The 22034-nt window shown below is 43.0% G+C and overlaps 1 protein-coding gene across 4 annotated transcripts in view; it reads left to right on the top strand.

Moving 5' to 3' along the window:
* Positions 1-22034, top strand: part of LOC131939508 (uncharacterized) — a 39237-nt gene that overhangs the window by 10024 nt on the left and 7179 nt on the right. For 3 of the 4 annotated variants that reach the window (XM_059297841.1, XM_059297843.1, XM_059297842.1), the window contains exon 2: positions 20156-20321. In XM_059297841.1, the coding sequence (XP_059153824.1) occupies positions 20156-20321 (166 nt within the window). Of the gene's footprint in view, positions 1-7180; positions 7489-11023; positions 11981-20155; positions 20322-22034 lie in introns of those variants that run through there. The other variant, XM_059297840.1, reaches the window with a different exon arrangement.

Genomic DNA, 22034 nt, shown 5'->3' with positions numbered 1-22034 from the left:
AAATCTCATTTATTGTTACCGTTGTCTTTTCACTTAATGCATGAACACCCCATCGGTCGAGGATGCAAATTTAATTAGCCGTTTAAGATGTAACCAGGCTCTCCAACTCCATCAAAGGCATGTAAATATTTTTTTTACGGCTGATGGGGGTGGGGGTAGTGCACTTGCCCCCCCCCCCCCTCAGTTCTAAATGGCTCCCAAGGTTAGGCACACATCCGTGCCGTCCTATGAATGGCGGTGTATTTGTCACGGTTGGGTGGTCTCGCTCTATTCGTTAACTTAGATTTTAATCAGTTAATTCACTCGTTACATACGTTTTTTTTCTGCTGTAGGAGACTTAGATTTGTATGGTATCCATACAAGTAGCAGTAATTTCTAGGTTTTCAACGTCTCTCTGTTACTATGTCTAAAAGCATATTTATTTTTAAAGTTCTTAATGTATACTTTATGGTTTACGTTTTAACGGCTATAGCTAAAAAATATTTTTCGAACAACTGATTGAATTGGTTAAAAAAAGCAATTTTAAAAATATTATAAGGTTTTATTTAAACTTTTTTATCTGATCGCTTTATTCTGTTAAGTGATTTACTGTACCGTGTCTGCCGTACCGTCTCTGTCGTACTATCTCAGTTGTACCGTGTCTTTCGTACCGTCTCTTTCGAACGTCGTCTAGTGACCCGCGTCTCTTGTACCGTGTCTGTCGTACTGTCTTTATTGTACCGTGTCTGTTGTACCGTGTCTGTCGTACTCTCCCTATTGTACCGTATCTGTCGTACTATCGCTATTGTACCGTGTCTGCCGTACCGTGTCTGCCGTACCGTCTCTTTCGAACGTCGTCTAGTGACCGCGTCTCTTGTACCGTGTCTGTCGTACCGTGTCTGTGGTACCGTGTCTGTTGTGCCGTGTCTGTCGTACTGTCTCTATTGTACCGTGTCTGTTGTGCCGTGTCTGTCGTACTCTCTCTATTGTACCGTGTCTGTTGTGCCGTGTCTGTCGTACTCTCTCTATTGTACCGTGTCTGTTGTACCGTGTCTGTTGTGCCGTGTCTGTCGTACTATCTCTATTGTACCGTGTCTGTGATATAGTGTCTACCGTACCGTCTCAGTTGTACCTTGTCTGTCGCGCAGTGTCTACCGTACTGTCCCCGTTGCACCGTGTCTGCCGTACCGTCTCCTTTGTCGTACCACATTAATATGCTACCCAAAACCTCCACCAACACCCCCTCCGCCTTGGCGTATAGATACAATTCTTCACTTGTTTTGACGTCTATTTTGTACATAATGCAGAAGTATTTATTTATTTATTTAAAGAGTGTTGATGTACTTTCCTTGTGCTAGGGACAGCGTGGTGTGTGTGGGGGTGGGGGGATAGAGCTCTCTATTGCTAGCCCGAGGGCATCAAGTTCGGATCTCATTTAGGACTCGAAGATAATAGGACGTCCGTGAGTCCACCCAGCTGCGATGGGTACCTGACTCACGTTAGAGAAAGTAAAAGCGGATGGGCATATAGTGCTGACCACCTATCCCTTCATAGACTGAGGTCAAGAAACATGAACTCTACTTCAACTGCAATACGGATCCTAAGGTCTGAAAGTAGAACTTTACAAACAACGAACGAACTCTAAACTCTGGTATTGACTGCACAATGCTACACAAACTACTCAAATATTTAAAAAGATCAAACTTAAACAACACTATCTCTGAGAGCAGCTACTTGAACCCAACCAACAAATAATGAACGTGCCAGTTACCAATTAAAAGAAGGCTCTAATATGTTGCAACTGATGAATGCCGTTATAACCCATGCTAAGATAATTATCAATGATTGATTTAAGAAGCACCTGGATTCGTCTTCAAGCAGAAATAAACAAACAAAAACAGGCACTCGATCGTCAAGGTGTTCAGGGGACGAGGGGCCACTTTGGGCGATTCGGACACTAGGGGCCCTCGGTGGCGAGATAACAAGGGGAGGGAGATAACTCTAGTAGATCTCATTGCGACGAATCAGTGCCCCCGATAGGCCGAGCTGTGGGGGGAACGAGGTTTGTTGGGACTGTTAAGGGTATCGAACGTTATCTTTTAAAAAAAAATCTTTAGTGCTTGTTACTACGATGTAGTACTTGTTACTACGATGTAGTACTTGTTGTGATACTCGATGGAGCAGGGCAGATGTTGAGGGCATGGGTGAAGGGTGGCGGGGGTATCGGTTATTTTTTTTTTTTTGCATTCATAACGAGTTTTTTTTTTTAATTATTGGTTTGTTGTAATGCCATCTGTCAGGTTTGCCGAGAACTCTATCATTGTTATTGGCATGGACTAACACACGTAGTTTTTTTTCTTCTGCTGAGTAGACTTTAATTTTTTAAATTCTCATTACAATGTGGCGATTACAACCAAAACCCAATTAGTTTAGCCTTTTGTCATATATTATTTACTAACCTATAAGTAAACATTAATGACCAAACATTCATCGAATTCATGAAAAGATGATAAACACATACAATCAAGTTTTCATGATTCTAATGATACTGAGTGCAAATCATTTGTTGCAATAATTAACTTTCAGTTCGAAATGTTGATATTACAAAATTTTTGGGTTGTGTTCTTATATCACTGTAGATGAGTTCAAATCGTTTATCTAGTTTTTGGGGTAGCAGTTCAAAATCAAAGTTAAATTAGGTTCTGTAGCGGGGATCTACATCCTAGACTGACAGGTAGAACGTTAGATGTAGGTAGTTTGGTTAAGTGAGGGATATATTGTGTGGGGGGGGGGGGATGTTGACGTCAGCAAATACTGGGTTCAGTGAGGGAAATGTGGGAGCAAATCACGTCAGCAAATCACAAAGGTACAACACAACAGCGCGTGGACACACACCCGTGGGAGCCAAGTTTCAAAAAAATAAATAAATCCGCTAGCCTGACTGTCAACGACAGGTGGGGTGGACGGGGTGGGGCGCTAGCGTGGGAGTGGGATACCTGTTGGTGACAAGAGATCCCGGGGTCAGCGCGCGGGTCACGGCCAGCCAAGAATGGCCGGCTGTCCTCCCATCTACATCTGACAAGTTTCCGTGAGAACTCGGCTGTGGGAATGTTTTCTCGTGGGTCAAAGGTCATGTGGGGGTGGGGGGGTGAGAGGTCGGGGTAAGGCTAGAGTTAATTCTTGTCGGTTCCCCCAAGCAATACCTCGGGTACTACGGTACCCAGGGCTGTCTGTACACTGCTATGGTGCTCACACTAAGATTGTACTGTGTCGTCTATGCGGGTTGTACCCAGAATATAAATGTGAGAACTGACACAAACAAATGTACAGCTTTTATTTCATGGTGTAACAAAACTTACTTGTCTAATTGAACTGGAAGTATCAGCGTCATTAGAAATGCGAGTCGGTACATAATGGTGATGTAGGTTCGTGTAACGTTTGGTGCTCTAGGTTTGTGTAACGTTTGATGCCGTAGGTTTGTGTAACGTTTGGTGCTGTAGGTTTGTGTAACGTAGTTTCTGTAGGTTTGTGTAACGTTTTTGTGCTGTAGGTTCATGTAACGTTTAGTGCTGTAGGTTTGTATAACGTAGGTTATGTAGGTTCTTGTAACGTTTGGTGCTGTAGGTTCGTGTAACGTTTAGTGCTGTAGGTTCGTGTAATGTTTGGTACTGTAGATTTGTATAAGGTAGGTTCTTGTAACGTTTGGTGCTCTAGGTTTGTGTAATGTTTGGTGCTGTAGGTTTGTGTAACGTTTGGTGCTGTAGGTTTGTGTAACGTTTGGTGCTGTAGGTTTGTGTAATGTTTGGTGCTGTAGGTTTGTATAACGTTGGTGCTATTGGTTCTTGTAACGTTTGGTGCTCTAGGTTTGTGTAATGTTTGGTGCTGTAGGTTTGTGTAACGTAGTTTTTGTAGGTTTGTGTAACGTTTTTGTGCTGTAGGTTCATGTAACGTTTAGTGCTGTAGGTTTGTATAACGTAGGTTATGTAGGTTCTTGTAACGTTTGGTGCTCTAGGTTTGTGTACTGTTTGGTGCTGTAGGTTTGTATAACGTAGGTTCTTGTAACGTATGGTGCTGTAGTTTTGTATACCGTAGGTTCTGTAGGTTCTTGTAACGTTTAGTGCTCTAGGTTTGTGCAAAGTTTGGTGCCGTAGGTTTGTGTAACGTTTAGTGCTGTAGGTTTGTGTAAAGTTTGGTGCCGTAGGTTCGTGTAACGTTTGGTGCTGTAGGTTTGTGTAATGTTTGGTGCGGTAGGTTTATAGGACGTAGGTTCTGTAGGTTCTTGTAACGTTTAGTGTAGGTTTGTGTAACGTACAAAATAATACACCTTCACGAAACAGCAGAACTGGGTATACCAACGTCATTATCACATGCATCCTGTATGGTATGTGCTACTGTACTGTATCACATTTAGTGCACTAAGTTCAGTATCACTTGCCAGAATGTTTGGTAAGTGCTACTGTACTGTATCACATTTAGTGCACTAAGTTCAGCATCACTTGCCAGAATGTTTGGTAAGTGCTACTGTACAGTATCACATTTAGTGCACTAAGTTCAGCATCACTTGCCAGAATGTTTGGTAAGTGCTACTGTACAGTATCACATTTAGTGCACTAAGTTCAGTATCACTTGCCAGAACGTTTGGTAAGTGCTACTGTACTCTATCACATTTAGTGCACTTAGTTCAGTATCACTAGCCTGAATGTTTGGTAAGTGCTACTGTACAGTATCACATTTAGTGCACTAAGTTCAGTATCACTTGCCAGAATGTTTGGTATGTGCTACTGTACTGTATCACATTTAGTGCACTAAGTTCAGTATCACTTGCCAGAACGTTTGGTAAGTGCTACTGTACTGTATCACATTTAGTGCACTAAGTTCACTTGCCACAACGTTTGGTAAGTGCTACTGTACTGAATAACGTCAATTTTCTTTTAGGCATTACTGCCTCACCCCCCCCCCTTCCCCGCCCGTCTAAATGGGGAAAAAAATTATATTTAAAATATATATTTTAACTGGCGTCCTTTCCGCTCCCCCCCCCCCCTCCACCTCGAAAGTTTTAAGTCCCCCCCCCCCACACACACACACATGAACCCTTGATTTTAAAGACATCCCTTTTTGGTTGAACATCAACCACAAACTTTACATAACAGAAGCTTGATATATACATCACATAACAATATTACAATGGCAAGATACCAGAGTTATACTTCAATCACATTCCTTTGTTTGATTCTTTTAGTGGGGAGGGAGAGAGGGGGCTGGATGCAACACACCAATCACTCAATAATAAAACGGGTTCAATGCCCCCATTTCAATTCACTATTAGTACGGATGTATTGTCTATTTCACCCGATAGTTCTTTCAATCTGCTATAGGATTATTCAATAAAGAGTGCATGTTGAATTGGGTTCAAGTTGAAAGAGATTTTTTTTCCCAGAACGTTTGTAGAAATCTGTAGCGTCTTCATGCATGGATATACGTCCAATTAGGTTGTACGACTAGGTCCCACTAGACAGTTGTTAAATAAAGATTTAGGCTAGGTCCCACTAGACAGCTGTTACATAAATATTTCGACTAGGTCCCACTAGACAGCTGTTACATAAAGATTTAGGCTAGGTCCCACTAGACAGCTGTTACATAAAGATTTAGGCTAGGTCCCACTAGACAGCTGTTACATAAAGATTTAGGCTAGGTCCCACTAGACAGCTGTTACATAAAGATTTAGACTAGGTCCCACTAGACAGCAGTTACATAAAGATTTAGGCTAGGTCCCACTAGACAGCTGTTACATAAATATTTAGGCTAGGTCCCACTAGACAGCTGTTACATAAATATTTAGGCTAGGTCCCACTAGACAGCCGTTACATAAAGAGTAAGGCTAGGTCCCACTAGACAGCTGTTACGTCAAGATTTAGGCTAGGTCCCAATAAACAGCTGTTACATAAAGATTTAGACTAGGTCCCACTAGACAGCTGTTACATAAAGATTTAGGCTAGGTCCCATTAGACAGCTGTCTGTTACATAAAGATTTAGGCTAGGTCCAACTAGACAGCTGTCTGTTACATAAAGATTTAGGCTAGGTCCCACTAGACAGCTGTTACATAAATATTTAGGCTAGGTCCCACTAGACAGCTGTTATATAAAGATTTAGGCTAGGTCCCACTAGACAGCTGTTACATAAAGATTTAGGCAAGGTCCCACTAGGCAGCTGTTACATAAAGATTTAGGCTAGGTCCCAATAAACAGCTGTTACATAAATATTTAGGCTAGGTCCCACTAGACAGCTGTTACATAAAGATTTAGGCTAGGTCCCACTAGACAGCTGTTACATAAATATTTAGGCTAGGTCCCACTAGACAGCTGTTACATAAATATTTAGGCTAGGTCCCAATAGACAGCTGTTACATAAATATTTAGGCTAGGTCCCACTAGACAGCTGTTACATAAATATTTAGGCTAGGTCCCACTAGACAGCTGTCTGTTACATAAATATTTAGGCTAGGTCCCACTAGACAGCTGTTACATAAATATTTAGGCTAGGTCCCACTAGACAGCCGTTACATAAAGATTTAGGCTAGGTCCAACTAGACAGCTGTCTGTTACATAAAGATTTAGGCTAGGTCCCACTAGACAGCTGTTACATAAAGATTTAGGCTAGGTCCCTCTACTCTGCTTGCTAGTGTTAGTAGTTGTTAAAAAATACATAGAAGGATTAAGTTGCTAAAAGACTTAAAGGTTAAGTTTACAAACAAAATATTAAATATCGGGTTCAGGTAAAGAGGAAGGATGTCGACAGGTAAACATGTAGGTTATGGTTACAATTATAGTAGGACAAATCAACAAACATAATTTGATCGGCCTTTCTAACGTTTCAACAACTGGGGAATAATCAGCAGAAGTCTAGGATCGGCTATGCTTAATAATTCACGCAAGATGGAATCGTCCATAAAAATATACCCAAATACCGATTCCAGGCCGTGTATTCGATACCTGTGTTGACGAAATTTGATTCATAAAAGCTGCAACATTTGAGAGGGGGGGGGGGGGGGGGGGGGAGGGGGGCGCAGAGAGAAGACACTAGTGTAGTAAAAATCCAGCCAAGTCTGGCTGACTAGGTGGCTTTTTTTTTTTTAAACGGCACAACGGTTTGAGGGAGGGAGGGGCAGGGCTGGTGAACTGACCAGGTGGAGTGGCGGATGAATCGAGAAGTGTGGGAGCGAGGGCCGCCACTACAAGTCTGCCGTCAGTAGATTCTACTACGCGGAGGGACTCCCTCTCTCTCTACCTGTTGCGAGAGATGTGTTGACAAAAAGCTTTCAGAGATATTATATAAAAATATATATATACACCGTGATTCATTGAAAATACGAAACTTTTTTAGTTAACCGGAGTGTGGACCATTTTATCTGTGTGTTTCATTCATGTCTTTGGAAATATTCTTTAATTTCACCCCTACCTGTGATTTTTAAATTAGAATTGTTAAAATCTGCAGCTTGTTTAAATTTGAAGGTAATTTCGGCAATTCTGTTTTATACTTTGTAGTTTGGTAACAAAAAGTTGAACACTGGGAATTCAAATCTCGTTATCCGCAAGGGTTGTTCGCTTGTTTGCATATTTCCCCCTCCCCCTCTTTTCCCTATCATACTTTTTTCCCCACTTGTTAGTTAAACTATCTTGACGTAATTCCCCCCCCCCCCCCCCCTTCCCTAATATTAATCGCCTTTTATTGTTTCCTTCTCTAGCCCACAGTAAAGTATAAGGGGGAGGTGGTGGTGGATGTTCCATTGTTTTGTTCTCAAGTCAAGTTCCTCGACGTCAAGTTTTTTGTCTGTTTTTAGGAGGGGGGGGGGGGCTGCATTATCCTGTACCTGAAGCCACTCCTTTCAAATTAGTTTTGAACTTTTATTGTAGGATTTGTTAAAATACTGTACTTAAGTTTTTATTTTTACTACACCGGCTGTCACTAGTGTTATTTAATTACATTTTTAAAAGCCATTATAACTGTTGTTAATTTTAACCATTTTAACCATTGTCAATAGAGCGGTAAACGTCACCAGTTCGTACGTCACCGTTGATACGTCAACGTTGATACGTCACCCTTAATGCTCATATTTGAGGCAAGAAGTTTTGGATGCATGACGTGGCTTTCGTCCCAAAAAAATGTCCCCTCCCCTACGACGTCTCAATTTTAAACCGTTTAAAAAAACAACCAAATTGTAACTCAACATGTTTAAAATTACTGTAATTTTTACCGAAACCAACATCTTTAAAAATGTTTGTGTAAGATAGAGTGGTCAGCACTATGCCTAACCGATAGAGTGGCCAGCACTATGCCTAAAGTGGCCAACACTATACATAGAGTGATCAGCACTATGCCTAACCGATAGAGTGGTCAGCACTATGCCTAACCGATAGAGTGGTCAGCACTATGCCTAACCGATAGAGTGGTCAGCACTATGCCTAACCGATAGAGTGGTCAGCACTATGCCTAACCGATAGAGTGGTCAGCACTATGCCTAACCGCCTCTACATTCCCAAGACTCGAACCGGTACCAATCAGGACGGGCTGTGGAGTCCTGCGACTATAGCGAGAGAACCGAACCAGGGACATTCGGATATGCATAGATAATGCCCCAGATTTCTATTATACACATCTGGTCTGAAACGGTATTCTTAACTTATTTTTTAATAAAACCAAATTTTAAATAATGTTGAACACGATACATACAACTAATGTAGTTAACGTTTTAATTAGTAGAATACAAGCAGGTAACTAATTGCCCCAGCGTTTGTTTCTTGTACTACTTGTAGTGATGTCTTCACATGGTGAAAATTAGTTTAATTATCGATATAAATTTTCTTTTGATATCTCTTTTTCGTGATAAAAGATTATGATTAATGACACATATCAAAAGCATATTCCATTTCAGTAATTAATTGTACGCGTTTTCTCGTTAATGTAATATTAATATCATGAATGCATTCGTATTGATAGCTGTATTTTTCGTTGGAAACAATTTTCTTCCCTTTAACGCCTAGTCTAGTTTTTATATACCCACAATTTTTTTAAATCTGGAGAATCTTAATTATTGCAGCAGTTTTAAAGCATGACACCACGTTTAAATATAAAGGAAAAGCCTTATATCCTATAATTCAACCTTCCATTAACGTTTAATATTTAATTTAAACCGTGTTGCCATTTTTAACAGCGAACAACGCCTGAATCCTACAACCATTTTTTTAAACAGTGAACAAAGCTTACACCGAAAATTTTTCAAACAGTGAACAAAGCTTACACCGAAAATTCCCGATTTTTCTGCGTGAGTAAGGCAACTGTTGCTCATTTCCGATGCCACCCCCTCCTCCCCTGCACGGAGGAACATATACACCGTAACTTTTGAGTTCTTCGCTGCCGTCTGCTCTGTTCGGTTTTACCAGTGTGTGACATCACTTCCGGGCCAGTCTACAGAGGGATGCTACTCTGGAAAAAATAAAAACTTAATTGGCCTGGTTTACTTAATCGTTGAGAAATAGAATACTAGAATGGGTTAACTTGTAGATGTGCCGTCATTTTCTAAAATAAAAGTCGGATTGACCAAACGGGCGCGGCGATACAGACATGGGGTTTATTTTTACACCCTGACGTCATCTTATACCGAAATTATCTTTCGCGTCACGCGAACGAAAATAAAAAAAAAAGTATAATGTATCTTCTGGACAGGTGGGGTTTTTTTTGTTTAAAAATAAAAACATTTTCAGTCTCTAATACAGCCTTTTTTAAAATGTATTAAATACGTTCTAAGTGTACAAAGTTTCTTTTTTCAACTGCACTTTTAAAATGTTCTGATACTAGTTTTTAAAATGTTTAGATTAAGATGTTTATGTTTAGAGAAAGCGGACTAAAGATGTCCTGGCAAAATCACCAAATGAATTTTTTTAGGGGGGGGGGGGGGGAGTCCAGACAGTATTTTGGCAAAGTGGTCTGAAGTTGCCCCGAAAGGCCAACTAAATGTTGCTTTGACGTAACGGCTTACCTTAGCACTGACAGCGAACCGCAGCAAATATATGTGTCATCGTTCCGGAAATTTTTCTGTTGCTTCGGTTCACAAGAGTAGTGTTAGTGTAGGTGTGCGGGTTGTTTATGTAGCGCTGTGTGGGGCACTTGCAATAGTGGTATATATTTGTGGCACTTCTAATAGTGGTAAATATTTGTGGCACTTCAATAGTGGTATATATTTGTGGCACTTCTAATAGTGGTAAATATTTGTGGCACTTCTAATAGTGGTAAATACTTGTGACACTTCTAATAGTGGTAAATACTTGTGGTAGTTCCAATAGTGGTAAATACTTGTGACACTTCTAATAGTGGTAAATACTTGTGGTAGTTCCAATAGTGGTAAATACTTGTGACACTTCTAATAGTGGTAAATATTTGTGGTAGTTCCAATAGTGGTAAATATTTGTGGCACATCTAATAGTGGTACATATTTGTGGTACTTCCAATAGTGGTAAATACTTATGGAACTTCCAATAGTGGTAAATATTTGTGGTACTTCCAATAGGTGTAAAAGCGTGTGGTTCTTCCAATATGGTAATTACATGTCATTGTTGTTCTGCCAATAGTCACAGTTGTAAATATGTATGGTACTTTCGACTGTTGTAAAAGGCATGCTGTGCTTCTAATTTCTATATTTTGTAATACTCTACTTTACTCTACGTGTTCACCTTTTTAAACAAGATGGACTTATAGATGTCTTTAATTAACCGACCTACTATTCGTTGTTCAAACACTTTATTAATATTGTGTCCAAACAGTTTTTTGTGTTGTTGCAATATATTGTTTCAAGGCATCGAAAGTCTATTAGGATGGGACACAATTTTAAAATTTAAATGTTCTATTATCAATCCTTTGTGTTTTCCATGGTGAAGTTTTAATTGCTATTTTAAAGGCGAATTTACTTTAACACAAAGAGTTTTCATTTTCTCGTCCTATTATTTAGTCCTATTATTGTTATAACACTTGCCCTTTTATTATTTTCTTAAGTTGATACTGCGGAAAATGAAACTCTTAATAGAGATGGTTTAGACTGTTGTTTGACATAAACTTTTGGTGATCTGTAGATTAAAAGCAATGGTTTTACTTTGTGTGCCGATTTCTCTTTGGATTTGAAAACATGCACTGTCTGTGTTCAAAAAAAGTACGGACATAAAACTGATCTTAAACGAAGCAGAAGGAATTTTATTTGAGTCCGAGTTGGAGTAGAACCCCGGACCATGCACGAGCTCTCCGCCAGCCAGCACCAGATGTTTCTCTCGCTGGTCGCCTCGGCTAGCCGGCCCATGCAGCACCCCTACCATCTTGACGCTCCCGACTACAGCCGGAAGTCAAACTTTCCTGACGACAGGGGCCACCCGGCTCTGTGCCAGAGGGTCAAGGACACGGAGCTGGTTGGGTACTCTGACCTGGCCGCTCACTACAGGTACTCGGACTTGTTGTACGCCAACAGGCTGGCCGCCGAGCCCGGCGCCCTCAACTTTCCCCTGTGGAGATCCTACGAGGTGACCACTGGCTCGCTGGCCCGGCGACCCAACCCTGGCGTCAGCGATCTCCCCGCGTTATCCGGACCTCTCTCGCTGCTGCCCTCCAAATCTCTACTGGCCACGTCATCCAGCGCGGACATGTCGCCCGCGTCCCCATCCTCATCACCGCCATCCCCGCACCGCCGGGCGTCGCTCAGCCCGGACTGGAACCGCGGACCCTTGCACGCCGAGGCCCGGCATTTGACTCTGTACGAAGAGCGAGTCCTGCAGGAGCACATGGCGTTAAACTGTCTAGCGCCGTCCCCGGCTCTATGGCGCTTGTATAGGCCCGGGCCGTTGACCGCCCCGCCACTGATAAACATGTGTGGGCCCCCGGGGGACATGTTTGAACATTATCTGCCCTCCCCATCGAACCAACGCCAGCTTCATGGATATATCCCGAGACATCATCTTTACAAAGGTACGTACAACGATAATTCTTGGTTCCGGTGGGCCCCAGGCGTCCGCCTACGCAGCCCCTCGCTTCTGACCCTGACCCATTCACATAGCCCATTGTCGAATTCCTCAACACAAAAACCTAAAGTTAACAATCTGAAACTCATAACCCACAGTTAAAAATTTGTTAACAACTTCTAGTTACCTATTCCAAAGCTGGATTTAACGTTAAACCGGTAAAACATAGCTGAACACTTTAAACCAGACCAGCTTATCCTAACCTTTATCAGCCCATTCGCATTCCTCCCACTCCGTTTTATCCCTGCATTATAGTTAAGCAGTATTGATTTTCTCGAAAATTGCCGGTGCACTCAACTGTATTTATGATGTACAATAGCTTGAAAGCAGCTTGTAGTAAACTAAACGGAAACGTTTTTGTACATCTCTTGTACATCCTACTTGTGTGTCCAGTAGATCGATGTCATTTCAGTGCCAATGGTTGCAGCTGTTTCTACACTGAGAGCTGCGGACCAGCGCTCTGAAGACACGGGTTAAAGTAATATGTGCAGTGGATTGCAGTGTTTCTTTCAGACTTTTTACTCCGGCGGAGGGGGGGGGAGCATTTGAACACCCTATTTCGTTGGGGGGGGGGGGGGGCGGTAGACGTACTTCGGGAAGGGGATGACCCCCCCCCCTCCTCTCTCGAAGAGATACCTGAAAGAAACGGTTGAAAGGCTATCGTACTTTTTCGTTCCTTTAAAGTATAGACCAATATGATTTATGTTTATATTAAACTATTCAGTTTCGGGTTTTAAAAAAAGGGAATCGGTTGGGAAGGCGCTAGTATTTTTTTTTATGTGAAGCGTAGTGATGAACATGGTGGGAACCGCTGACCTCGTCTATGTGGTTTGTGTTACAGATATCAAATGGATGATTCTAATATAACATATTTTTGTTGTTTAGCTACCTTTTGTTGGTAGTTAATTGTACTACAAGTTTTCAGCTATTTGCAGTTGTAAAACAAATTGTACCGAGACTTGCCGTACCTTGTACATTGTCACACTTGTTCTGTGTTCACAAGCCACTTATTAGTCACCACACCGGAAAAAAATGGGTTGTTGTTTTTTTAAAACTCCGACATAAAACTACTTTTAACGTGCGAATTAAAAGTGTATTCCTGTTGAGTGGTTAACTTCGTGGCCCCTATACCAGATGGTTTTACTAAAATAGCTCGTGTTTCTGCTTTTTTAATTAGCGCTCCAAAGCTTAATTAGCGGGGCTAAACTTGTAGGACAATGCTAGGTGACATGAGATTAGTTTCAGAACTCATGTTGGGCTTTGTTTTTATTTGTTTTAAAGATAGGTGCGGATTACGTATGACGTCAGACATTACTGCGTAGACTTGTGACGTACACGAACACGTCAGAGCTTGGCGGGCGAGCGTGTGAGTGGGTGGTTTAGCTTACAAAGCAACAATTGATTGTTTTTTTTTCAATCTGTATGTGTGAGAGAGCTTTTAAGTGTGGTTTGGGAGAGCGGGGGGAGGGGGGATAAGCAAGGGATTGAGCGGTTATATTTCACGTGAATGTGACACTGTAGCCCCGACCTTGAGGACTAATTAGACTGGTGTATGTGTTGTGTCTGGTGTGTGTTTCGGTGAAATGGTGTGTGCACGCGGTGTCCGGGACGTGGTTTTCTCGTGTTTATACCTGGCTGCTGGCGAGCATTGTCTGCGAGCATTGCTTGTACGTATTGTACGGTTAAACAAGCCTGTGAGCTGGATGGGGAAACTTCAAAGTTCGGACTCAACCTTCGCTGTTGGAAGAATATATTGGGTATTCCTTTCTAACCACTGGACACAACTACTCAACAACTGGACAAACCTCCCCAACAACTGGACAAGCCTCCCCAACTACAAAACAAGCCTCCTCAACAACTGGACAAGCCTCCCCAACTACAAGACAAACCTCCCCAACAACTGGACAAGCCTCCCCAACTACAAGACAAGCCTCCCCAACAACTGGACAAGCCTCCCCAACTACTGGACAAGCCTCCCCAACAACTGGACAAGCCTCCCCAACTACTGGACAAGCCTCCCCAACAAGTGGACAAGCCTCCCCAACTACAAGACAAGCCTCCTCAATTACAAGACAAGCCTCCCCAACAACTGGACAAGCCTCACCAACAACTGGACAAGCCTCCCCAACTACAAGACAAGCCTCCCCAACAACTGGACAAGCCTCCCCAACTACTGGACAAGCCTCCCCAACAAGTGGACAAGCCTCCCCAACTACAAGACAAGCCTCCCCACCAATTGAACAAGCCCTCCAAGACAAGCCTCCCCAACTACAAGACAAGCCTCCCCAACAGCTGGACAAGCCTCCCCAACTACAAGACAAGCCTCCCCAACTACAAGACAAGCCTCCCCACCAATTGAACAAGCCCTCCAAGACAAGCCTCCCCAACTACAAGACAAGCCTCCCCAACTACAAGACAAGCCTCCCCAACAACTGGACAAGCCTCCCCAACTACAAGACAAGCCTCCCCAACTACAAGACAAGCCTCCCCACCAATTGAACAAGCCCTCCAAGACAAGCCTCCCCAACTACAAGACACGCCTCCCCAACCACTGGACAAGCCTCCCCAACAACTGGACAAGCCTCCCCAACAACTGGACAAAACTCCCCGACTACAAGACAAGCCTCCCCAACAACAAGACAAGCCTCCCCAACAACTGGACAAGCCTCCCCAACTACAAGACAAGCCTCCCCAACAACTGGACAAGCCTCCCCAACTACAAGACAAGCCTCCCCAACTACAAGACAAGCCTCCCCAACAACTGGACAAGCCTCCCCAACGACTGGACAAGCCTCCCCAACTACTGGACAAACCTCCCCAACTACAAGACAAGCCTCCCCAACTACAAGACAAGCCTCCCCAACAACTGGACAAGCCTCCCCAACAACTGGACACGCCTCCCCAACTACAAGACAAGCCTCCCCAACTACAAGACAAGCCTCCCCAACAACTGGACAAGCCTCCCCAACAACTGGACAAGCCTCCCAAACAACTGGACAAGCCTCCCCAACTACAAAACAAGCCTCCCCAACAACTGGACAAGCCTCCCCAACAACTGGACAAGCCTCCCCAACTACAAGACAAGCCTCCCCAACAACTGGACAAGCCTCCCCAACAACTGGACACGCCTCCCCAACTACAAGACAAGCCTCCCCAACTACAAGACAAGCCTCCCCAACTACAAGACAAGCCTCCCCAACAACTGGACAAGCCTCCCCAACAACTGGACAAGCCTCCCCAACAACTGGACAAGCCTCCCCACTACAAGACAAGCCTCCCGAACAACTGGACAAGCCTCAATAACAACTGGACAAGCCTCAATAACAACTGGACAAACCTCCCCAACAACTGGACAAGCCTCCCCAACTACAAGACAAGCCTCCCCAACTACAAGACAAGCCTCCCCAACAACTGGACAAGCCTCCCCAACAACTGGACAAGCCTCCCCAACTACAAGACAAGCCTCCCCAACTACAAGACAAGCCTCCCCAACTACAAGACAAGCCTCCCCAACTACAAGACAAGCCTCCCCAACTACAAGACAAGCCTCCCCAACAACTGGACAAGCCTCCCCAACAACTGGACAAGCCTCACCAACAACTGGACAAGCCTCCCCAACAACTGGACAAGCCTCCCCAACAACTGGACAAGCCTCACCAACAACTGGACAAGCCTCCCCAACTACAAGACAAGCCTCCCCAACAACTGGACAAGCCTCCCCAACTACAAGACAAGCCTCCCCAACAACTGGACAAGCCTCCCCAACTACAAGACAAGCCTCCCCAACAACTGGACAAGCCTCCCCAACTACAAGACAAGCCTCCCCAACAACTGGACAAGCCTCCCCAACAACTGGACAAGCCTCACCAACAACTGGACAAGCCTCACCAACAACTGGACAAGCCTCCCCAACAAGTGGACAAGCCTCCCCAACAACTGGACAAGCCTCCCCAACAACTGGACAAGCCTCACCAACAACTGGACAAGCCTCCCCAACAAGTGGACAAGCCTCCCCAACAAGTGGACAAGCCTCCCCAACAACTGGACAAGCCTCCCCAACTACAAGACAAGCCTCCCCAACAACTGGACAAGCCTCACCAACAACTGGACAAGCCTCCCCAACTACAAGACAAGCCTCCCCAACAGCTGGACAAGCCTCCCCAAGACAAGCCTCCCCAACTACAAGACAAGCCTCCCCACCAATTGAACAAGCCCTCCAAGACAAGCCTCCCCAACTACAAGACAAGCCTCCCCAACCACTGGACAAGCCTCCCCAACCACTGGACAAGCCTCCCCAACAACTGGACAAGCCTCCCCAACTACAAGACAAGCCTCCCCAACTACAAGACAAGCCTCCCCAACTACAAGACAAGCCTCCCCAACTACAAGACAAGCCTCCCCAACAACTGGACAAGCCTCCCCAACTACAAGACAAGCCTCCCCAACTACAAGACAAGCCTCCCCAACTACAAGACAAGCCTCCCCAACTACAAGACAAGCCTCCCCAACTACAAGACAAGCCTCCCCAACTACAAGACAAGCCTCCCCAACTACAAGACAAGCCTCCCCAACAACTGGACAAGCCTCCCCAAGTACAAGACAAGCCTCCCCAACTACAAGACAAGCCTCCCCAACCACTGGACAAGCCTCCCCAACAACTGGACAAGCCTCCCCAACAACTGGACAAAACTCCCCGACTACAAGACAAGCCTCCCCAACAACAAGACAAGCCTCCCCAACTACAAGACAAGCCTCCCGAACTACAAGACAAGCCTCCCCAACAACAAGACAAGCCTCCCCAACCACTGGACAAGCCTCCCCAACTACAAGACAAGCCTCCCCAGCGACCAGACTACACAACGTATCTCTGTCCTCTAATCCCCCGTGTTACTCTCTAGCCCGTGGTTTTTACCCGTTGAATCACCGACTACGTAATACCTGTATGACTCATACTGCAGTCGGTGTTGGTTTTTCTTTTCTCTCTCTCTCTCTCTCTCTCTGTCGGCTGCCACTAGGGTGTACGTTGCCCTTGAAGAAAGGGGGAAGGGGTTTAAGAAAATGGGTCAAAGTAGGAGGGGGCGGGGCGGAGTGAACGAATGTTTTATGTTTTCTGGCCTGTGTAGAATTTGTATTTAGTGATGGGAACAAGGGCTTGTGGCTGGTGGCGTAGGCCAGGGCTAGAAGAAAAGCTTGCTTTAGGTTTTGATTAGGTTGTCAACATCGGTTGAATGGGCTAATCCGAGGACACGCCCACTGTCTGAGAGGAGCAGGGGGTAACTTTGATCAGCTGAGAAATTCGCTGGTAACTCGCAAACATTTCGTATACACGTATCACAGCAACGGATTATTTTTTTTTTCTCGATAATTAACTTTTTTTTTTCGTGGATACAATTTTTGTTCATTAACCCACGCACCCCCATCCAGGGCTGACACACCTGTACTTTAGATCACACACCTGTATTCAGGTACATCAGCACATACTTTCAGGTGTAAATCCAACCTAAATCCACGCACTTAAGCTTGCATGTCAAGTTACCTTACCAAACAAAGCTTGTGTTATCCAGATGCTTTAGCTTACAACAGTTTTATCCATAGGCCCTAACATAACCGCACACAATAATCTTACAACAGTGTCATCCTACATCAGCTCACTCACACAATAATCTTACAACAGTTTTATCCATAGGCCCTAACATAACCGCACATCTTACAACAGTATCACCCAACATCAACTCACTCACACAATAATCTTACAACAGTTTAATCCATTGACCATTGACATAACCGTACACAATAATCTTACAACAGTATCACCCAACATCAACTCACTCACACAATAATCTTACAACAGTTTAATCCATTGACCATTGACATAACCGTACACAATAATCTTACAACAGTATCATCCAACATCAACTCACTCACACAATAATCTTACAACAGTTTAATCCATTGACCATTGACATAACCGTACACAATAATCTTACAACAGTTTAATCCATTGACCATTGACATAACCGTACACAATAATCTTACAACAGTATTATCCAGAGGCCCCAACATCACCGTATTAAATAGTAACCACAAACGTTCTCCTAATTTTCTCCCCCCCCCCCTTAAACAACACGAGCATTTAAAGCCCCATGTATCGGACACCCACTAGTAGATCTCTTGCTGTACTCTAAATTTTTATTTTTTGCCCTCCCTCTTTTTCTCGATTCTGGTTGATTTCATGATATCCTTTATCTGGCAAAACTTATTGACGATTTTCTCAACCTGTGGCCTATCCATCTCCACCTTCTTTTCCGATTTTTTTGCTCCACTGTAATTTGTCCTGTTTGGTACTTTGTTTAAGCACTTTGTATTTATTATTCGCGTTACGAAGATTATCTCGTCATATTTTCTCGCAAAAAGATGGTTCTCTAGTTCCCCTAGCCCTGCCCACCGTACAACACCAAGCTTTATTCCGTCTTTTGCCGATACATTTAAAACAAATTTAGCGGATCTTTCAAGCGAGGAATTTTAAAGTCTACTTGAATCCGTTGGTAAAAACCTTACATGGTAGCCTTCTTGTAATTTACATAATGGAAATCTTTTCACGTTAAGATCCTAAAGCCCTCGTGGTTGTCAGGAGATTTTCTAGCTTGGCGTGTATAGAGAAAACTTTAGTGTACCTGTATGGGGTTGGGTATAATTCGATGGTCAAACTGTTGCAAGAGGTCCACACCATCCTGTATTTGTACCCCTCCCTGCATCGACAACTTGTAACTGACCAAGTATGCCCGACGATGACTATGTGGGGTTTTCTCTAGTTTTTGTTCTTATAAACATTTGATTCGTTTCCTAATACTTTGTTGTTTTGTTGTTGCATTAATCATATGCGTTCAGAGAAACGGATAGATTATTAAAAAAATATCAACAACTTTATTTAGTCTTTGTGACATAGGGTGCGATATAAGTGGTTCTCACATTTGAATACTAATAAGTGGTTCTCACATTTGAATACTAATAAGTGGTTCTCACATTTGAATACTAATTAGTGGTTCTCACATTTGAATACTAGAGGAACACTTTGTTTAGATTATACGAACCACCAACCACATCTAGGCATATCACTGAGCCTGATTTAACATTGTGCTTCGTTGCTTTGACCAACAACCGCAGCAACTTCGGTGCTTTGACCACCAACCGCAGCAACTTCGGTGCTTTGACCACCAACCGCAGCAACTTCGGTGCTTTGACCACCAACCGCAGCAACTTCGGTGCTTTGACCACCAACCGCAGCAACTTCGGTGCTTTGACCACCAACCGCAACAACTTCAGTTGTTGTCGAGTGGTGTTCATACATGTAGACATGTAGTGGTGTCGGATACAAATAAAACAATCCATTAAATTTATTTCGTGTATAGATTCATACCACAGCAACATATTACTTCTACCCACCCATCTACTACCTCACCCAGACGTCACGTGACCCTCTCATATAACACAGAACCCCCTCATTGTCACACCTAGATCGCATTACACCCCACCCATCCACCGCACTACACTATCTCACATGACTCCACCCCTCCCCCGAGACACAATATTACCCCCCACATACCCTTCGTTTAATAACTTGTTACAAATCAATACTAAACATTTGCTTGTACTTAACCATTGTACGGCCAGCTGAAATCATATTCAAGTTAAATTAGTCATTAGTTTCTCGCTCTAGGCCATTGTATTCTATACTTATTACCATCAATTAATGTTCATCTGTGAGGGTGGGCAATGGGCTTTGTCAAGAAGAGCACGTGCTAAATTAATAACAGATGCGTATCGAATCTCTCGCATTGGCCTTTCCTTGTTAAGCAATCGTGCTTCAAGTAGGATACAGGGTTCGATAGACACTGTGACACAAATCGTGATGTCGTGCTATACAAGCGCGATACAACGTCTTTCTAGAATTATGGCGCCTTTACAGTATTCACACTTGCCACATTGTCCCCACACAATCTGTACACCTTACCACAATGTCCACACACAAACTGTACACATTTACCACGACTTTCTCTTCCTTTAGTTTTTGTTTAAACTAAAAATGGCCCCGTATTTAACAAGTCGCATCCTTTTTGAGCAGATTCCTTATTTAACGACACAAGACCTTCCCCGGGGAAAGACCTTCCCACCAAGTCACTGAAGCATGACCGTCTGAGGGACAGGCAGGAGGTGACCGGGGCGTTGGAGGCTGACAGGGACCACGCGGACCGCTTGAGCCACATCAAACGTTCCACCAGCACCCAGACGTAAGTCTTTGTTTGTAAACTACTTACTGAAGACATTTATAACCAATAAAACATTTTGTTTCAACATTACCGACTGAAGACATTTTGTTTGAACATTACTGACTGAAGACATTTTGTTTGAACATTACTGACTGAAGACATGTTGTTTGAACATTACTGACTGAAGACATTTTGTTTGAACATTACTGACTGAAGACATTTTGTTTGAATATTACTGACTGAAGACATTTTGTTTCAAAATTACCGACTGAAGACATTTTGTTTGAACATTACTGACTGAAGACATTTTGTTTGAACATTACTGACTGAAGACATTTTGTTTGAACATTACTGACTGAAGACATTTTGTTTGAACATTACTGACTGAAGACATTTTGTTTGAACATTACTGACTGAAGACATTTTGTTTGAACATTACTGACTGAAGACATTTTGTTTGAACATTACTGACTGAAGACATTTTGTTTGAACATTACTGACTGAAGACATTTTGTTTCAAAATTAACCAATAAAACATATTGTTTGAACATAACCTACTATAGACTTTTTGTTTAAACATTACCGACATTTTTAAAAATAAAATTACTGACTATAGACATTTTGTTTGAAAATTAACCAACAAGACATTTTGATTGAAAATTTCCGACTATAGACATTTTGTTCGAAAATTACCGACTGAAGACATTTTTTTAAATAAAATTACCGATTAAAGACATTTTGTTTTATTATTAACGACTGAAGACATTTTGTTAAAAATTACCAACTGAAGACATTTGTTTTAAATTCATATTACAATATACAAGTTTTTAAAAAAAAAAGACTTTTAAACGGGGAATCGGGTGGTTTTAAAATCTACTCACTTTTGAATTACACATCCTAAACTGTCACATGATTCAATTACGTCAACGCATTCTTTTGTTGGACACAAACTTGTGCCGACTTACTTGTACAAAAATGTACACAAGTTTGGAAGTTCATCGTTTAAATTACGCATTGCACTCTACGACCTAGACAAAGATCACATGTCTATGTCTGATGGCCATAAACCACAGGTCTACGCCTGATGGCCATAAATCACATGTCTATGTCTAATGGCCATAAACCACATGTCTATGTCTGATGGCCCTAAACCACATGTCTATGTCTGATGGCCATAAATCACAGATCGACGTCTGATGGCCATAAATCACATGGCTATGTCTGATGGCCATAAACCACATGTCTATGTCTGATGGCCCTAAACCACATGTCTATGTCTGATGGCCATAAATCACAGATCGACGTCTGATGGCCATAAATCACATGGCTATGTCTGATGGCCATAAACCACATGTCTATGTCTGATGGCCCTAAACCACATGTCTATGTCTGATGGCCAAAAACCTTAAGTCTATGTCTGATGGCCATAAACCACATGTCTATGTCTGATGGCCATAAACCACATGTCTATGTCTGATGGCCATAAATCACAGATCGACGACTGATGGCCATAAACCACATGTCTATGTCTGGTGGCCAAAAACCATAAGTCGATGTCTGATAAACAAACGACGTGTTGATATCCCATGGACATGAACCACAGGTCAGATGACCTTAAAACAGACCACGTCAAAAGAGCTGACGACTACACTTACTTTTGCCCTCGGCACGAGAGTGTTTATTCTGACGCTAAAATAAAAAAAAATGCACATACAGTAACTGTCTTGGAAGGTT

Source organism: Physella acuta, unplaced genomic scaffold (assembly GCF_028476545.2).
Source record: "Physella acuta isolate Inbredline_101_S28 unplaced genomic scaffold, ASM2847654v3 ptg000281l, whole genome shotgun sequence".
Classification (NCBI taxonomy): domain Eukaryota; kingdom Metazoa; phylum Mollusca; class Gastropoda; family Physidae; genus Physella; species Physella acuta.
This window is presented reverse-complemented; position numbering and strand designations above follow the sequence as displayed.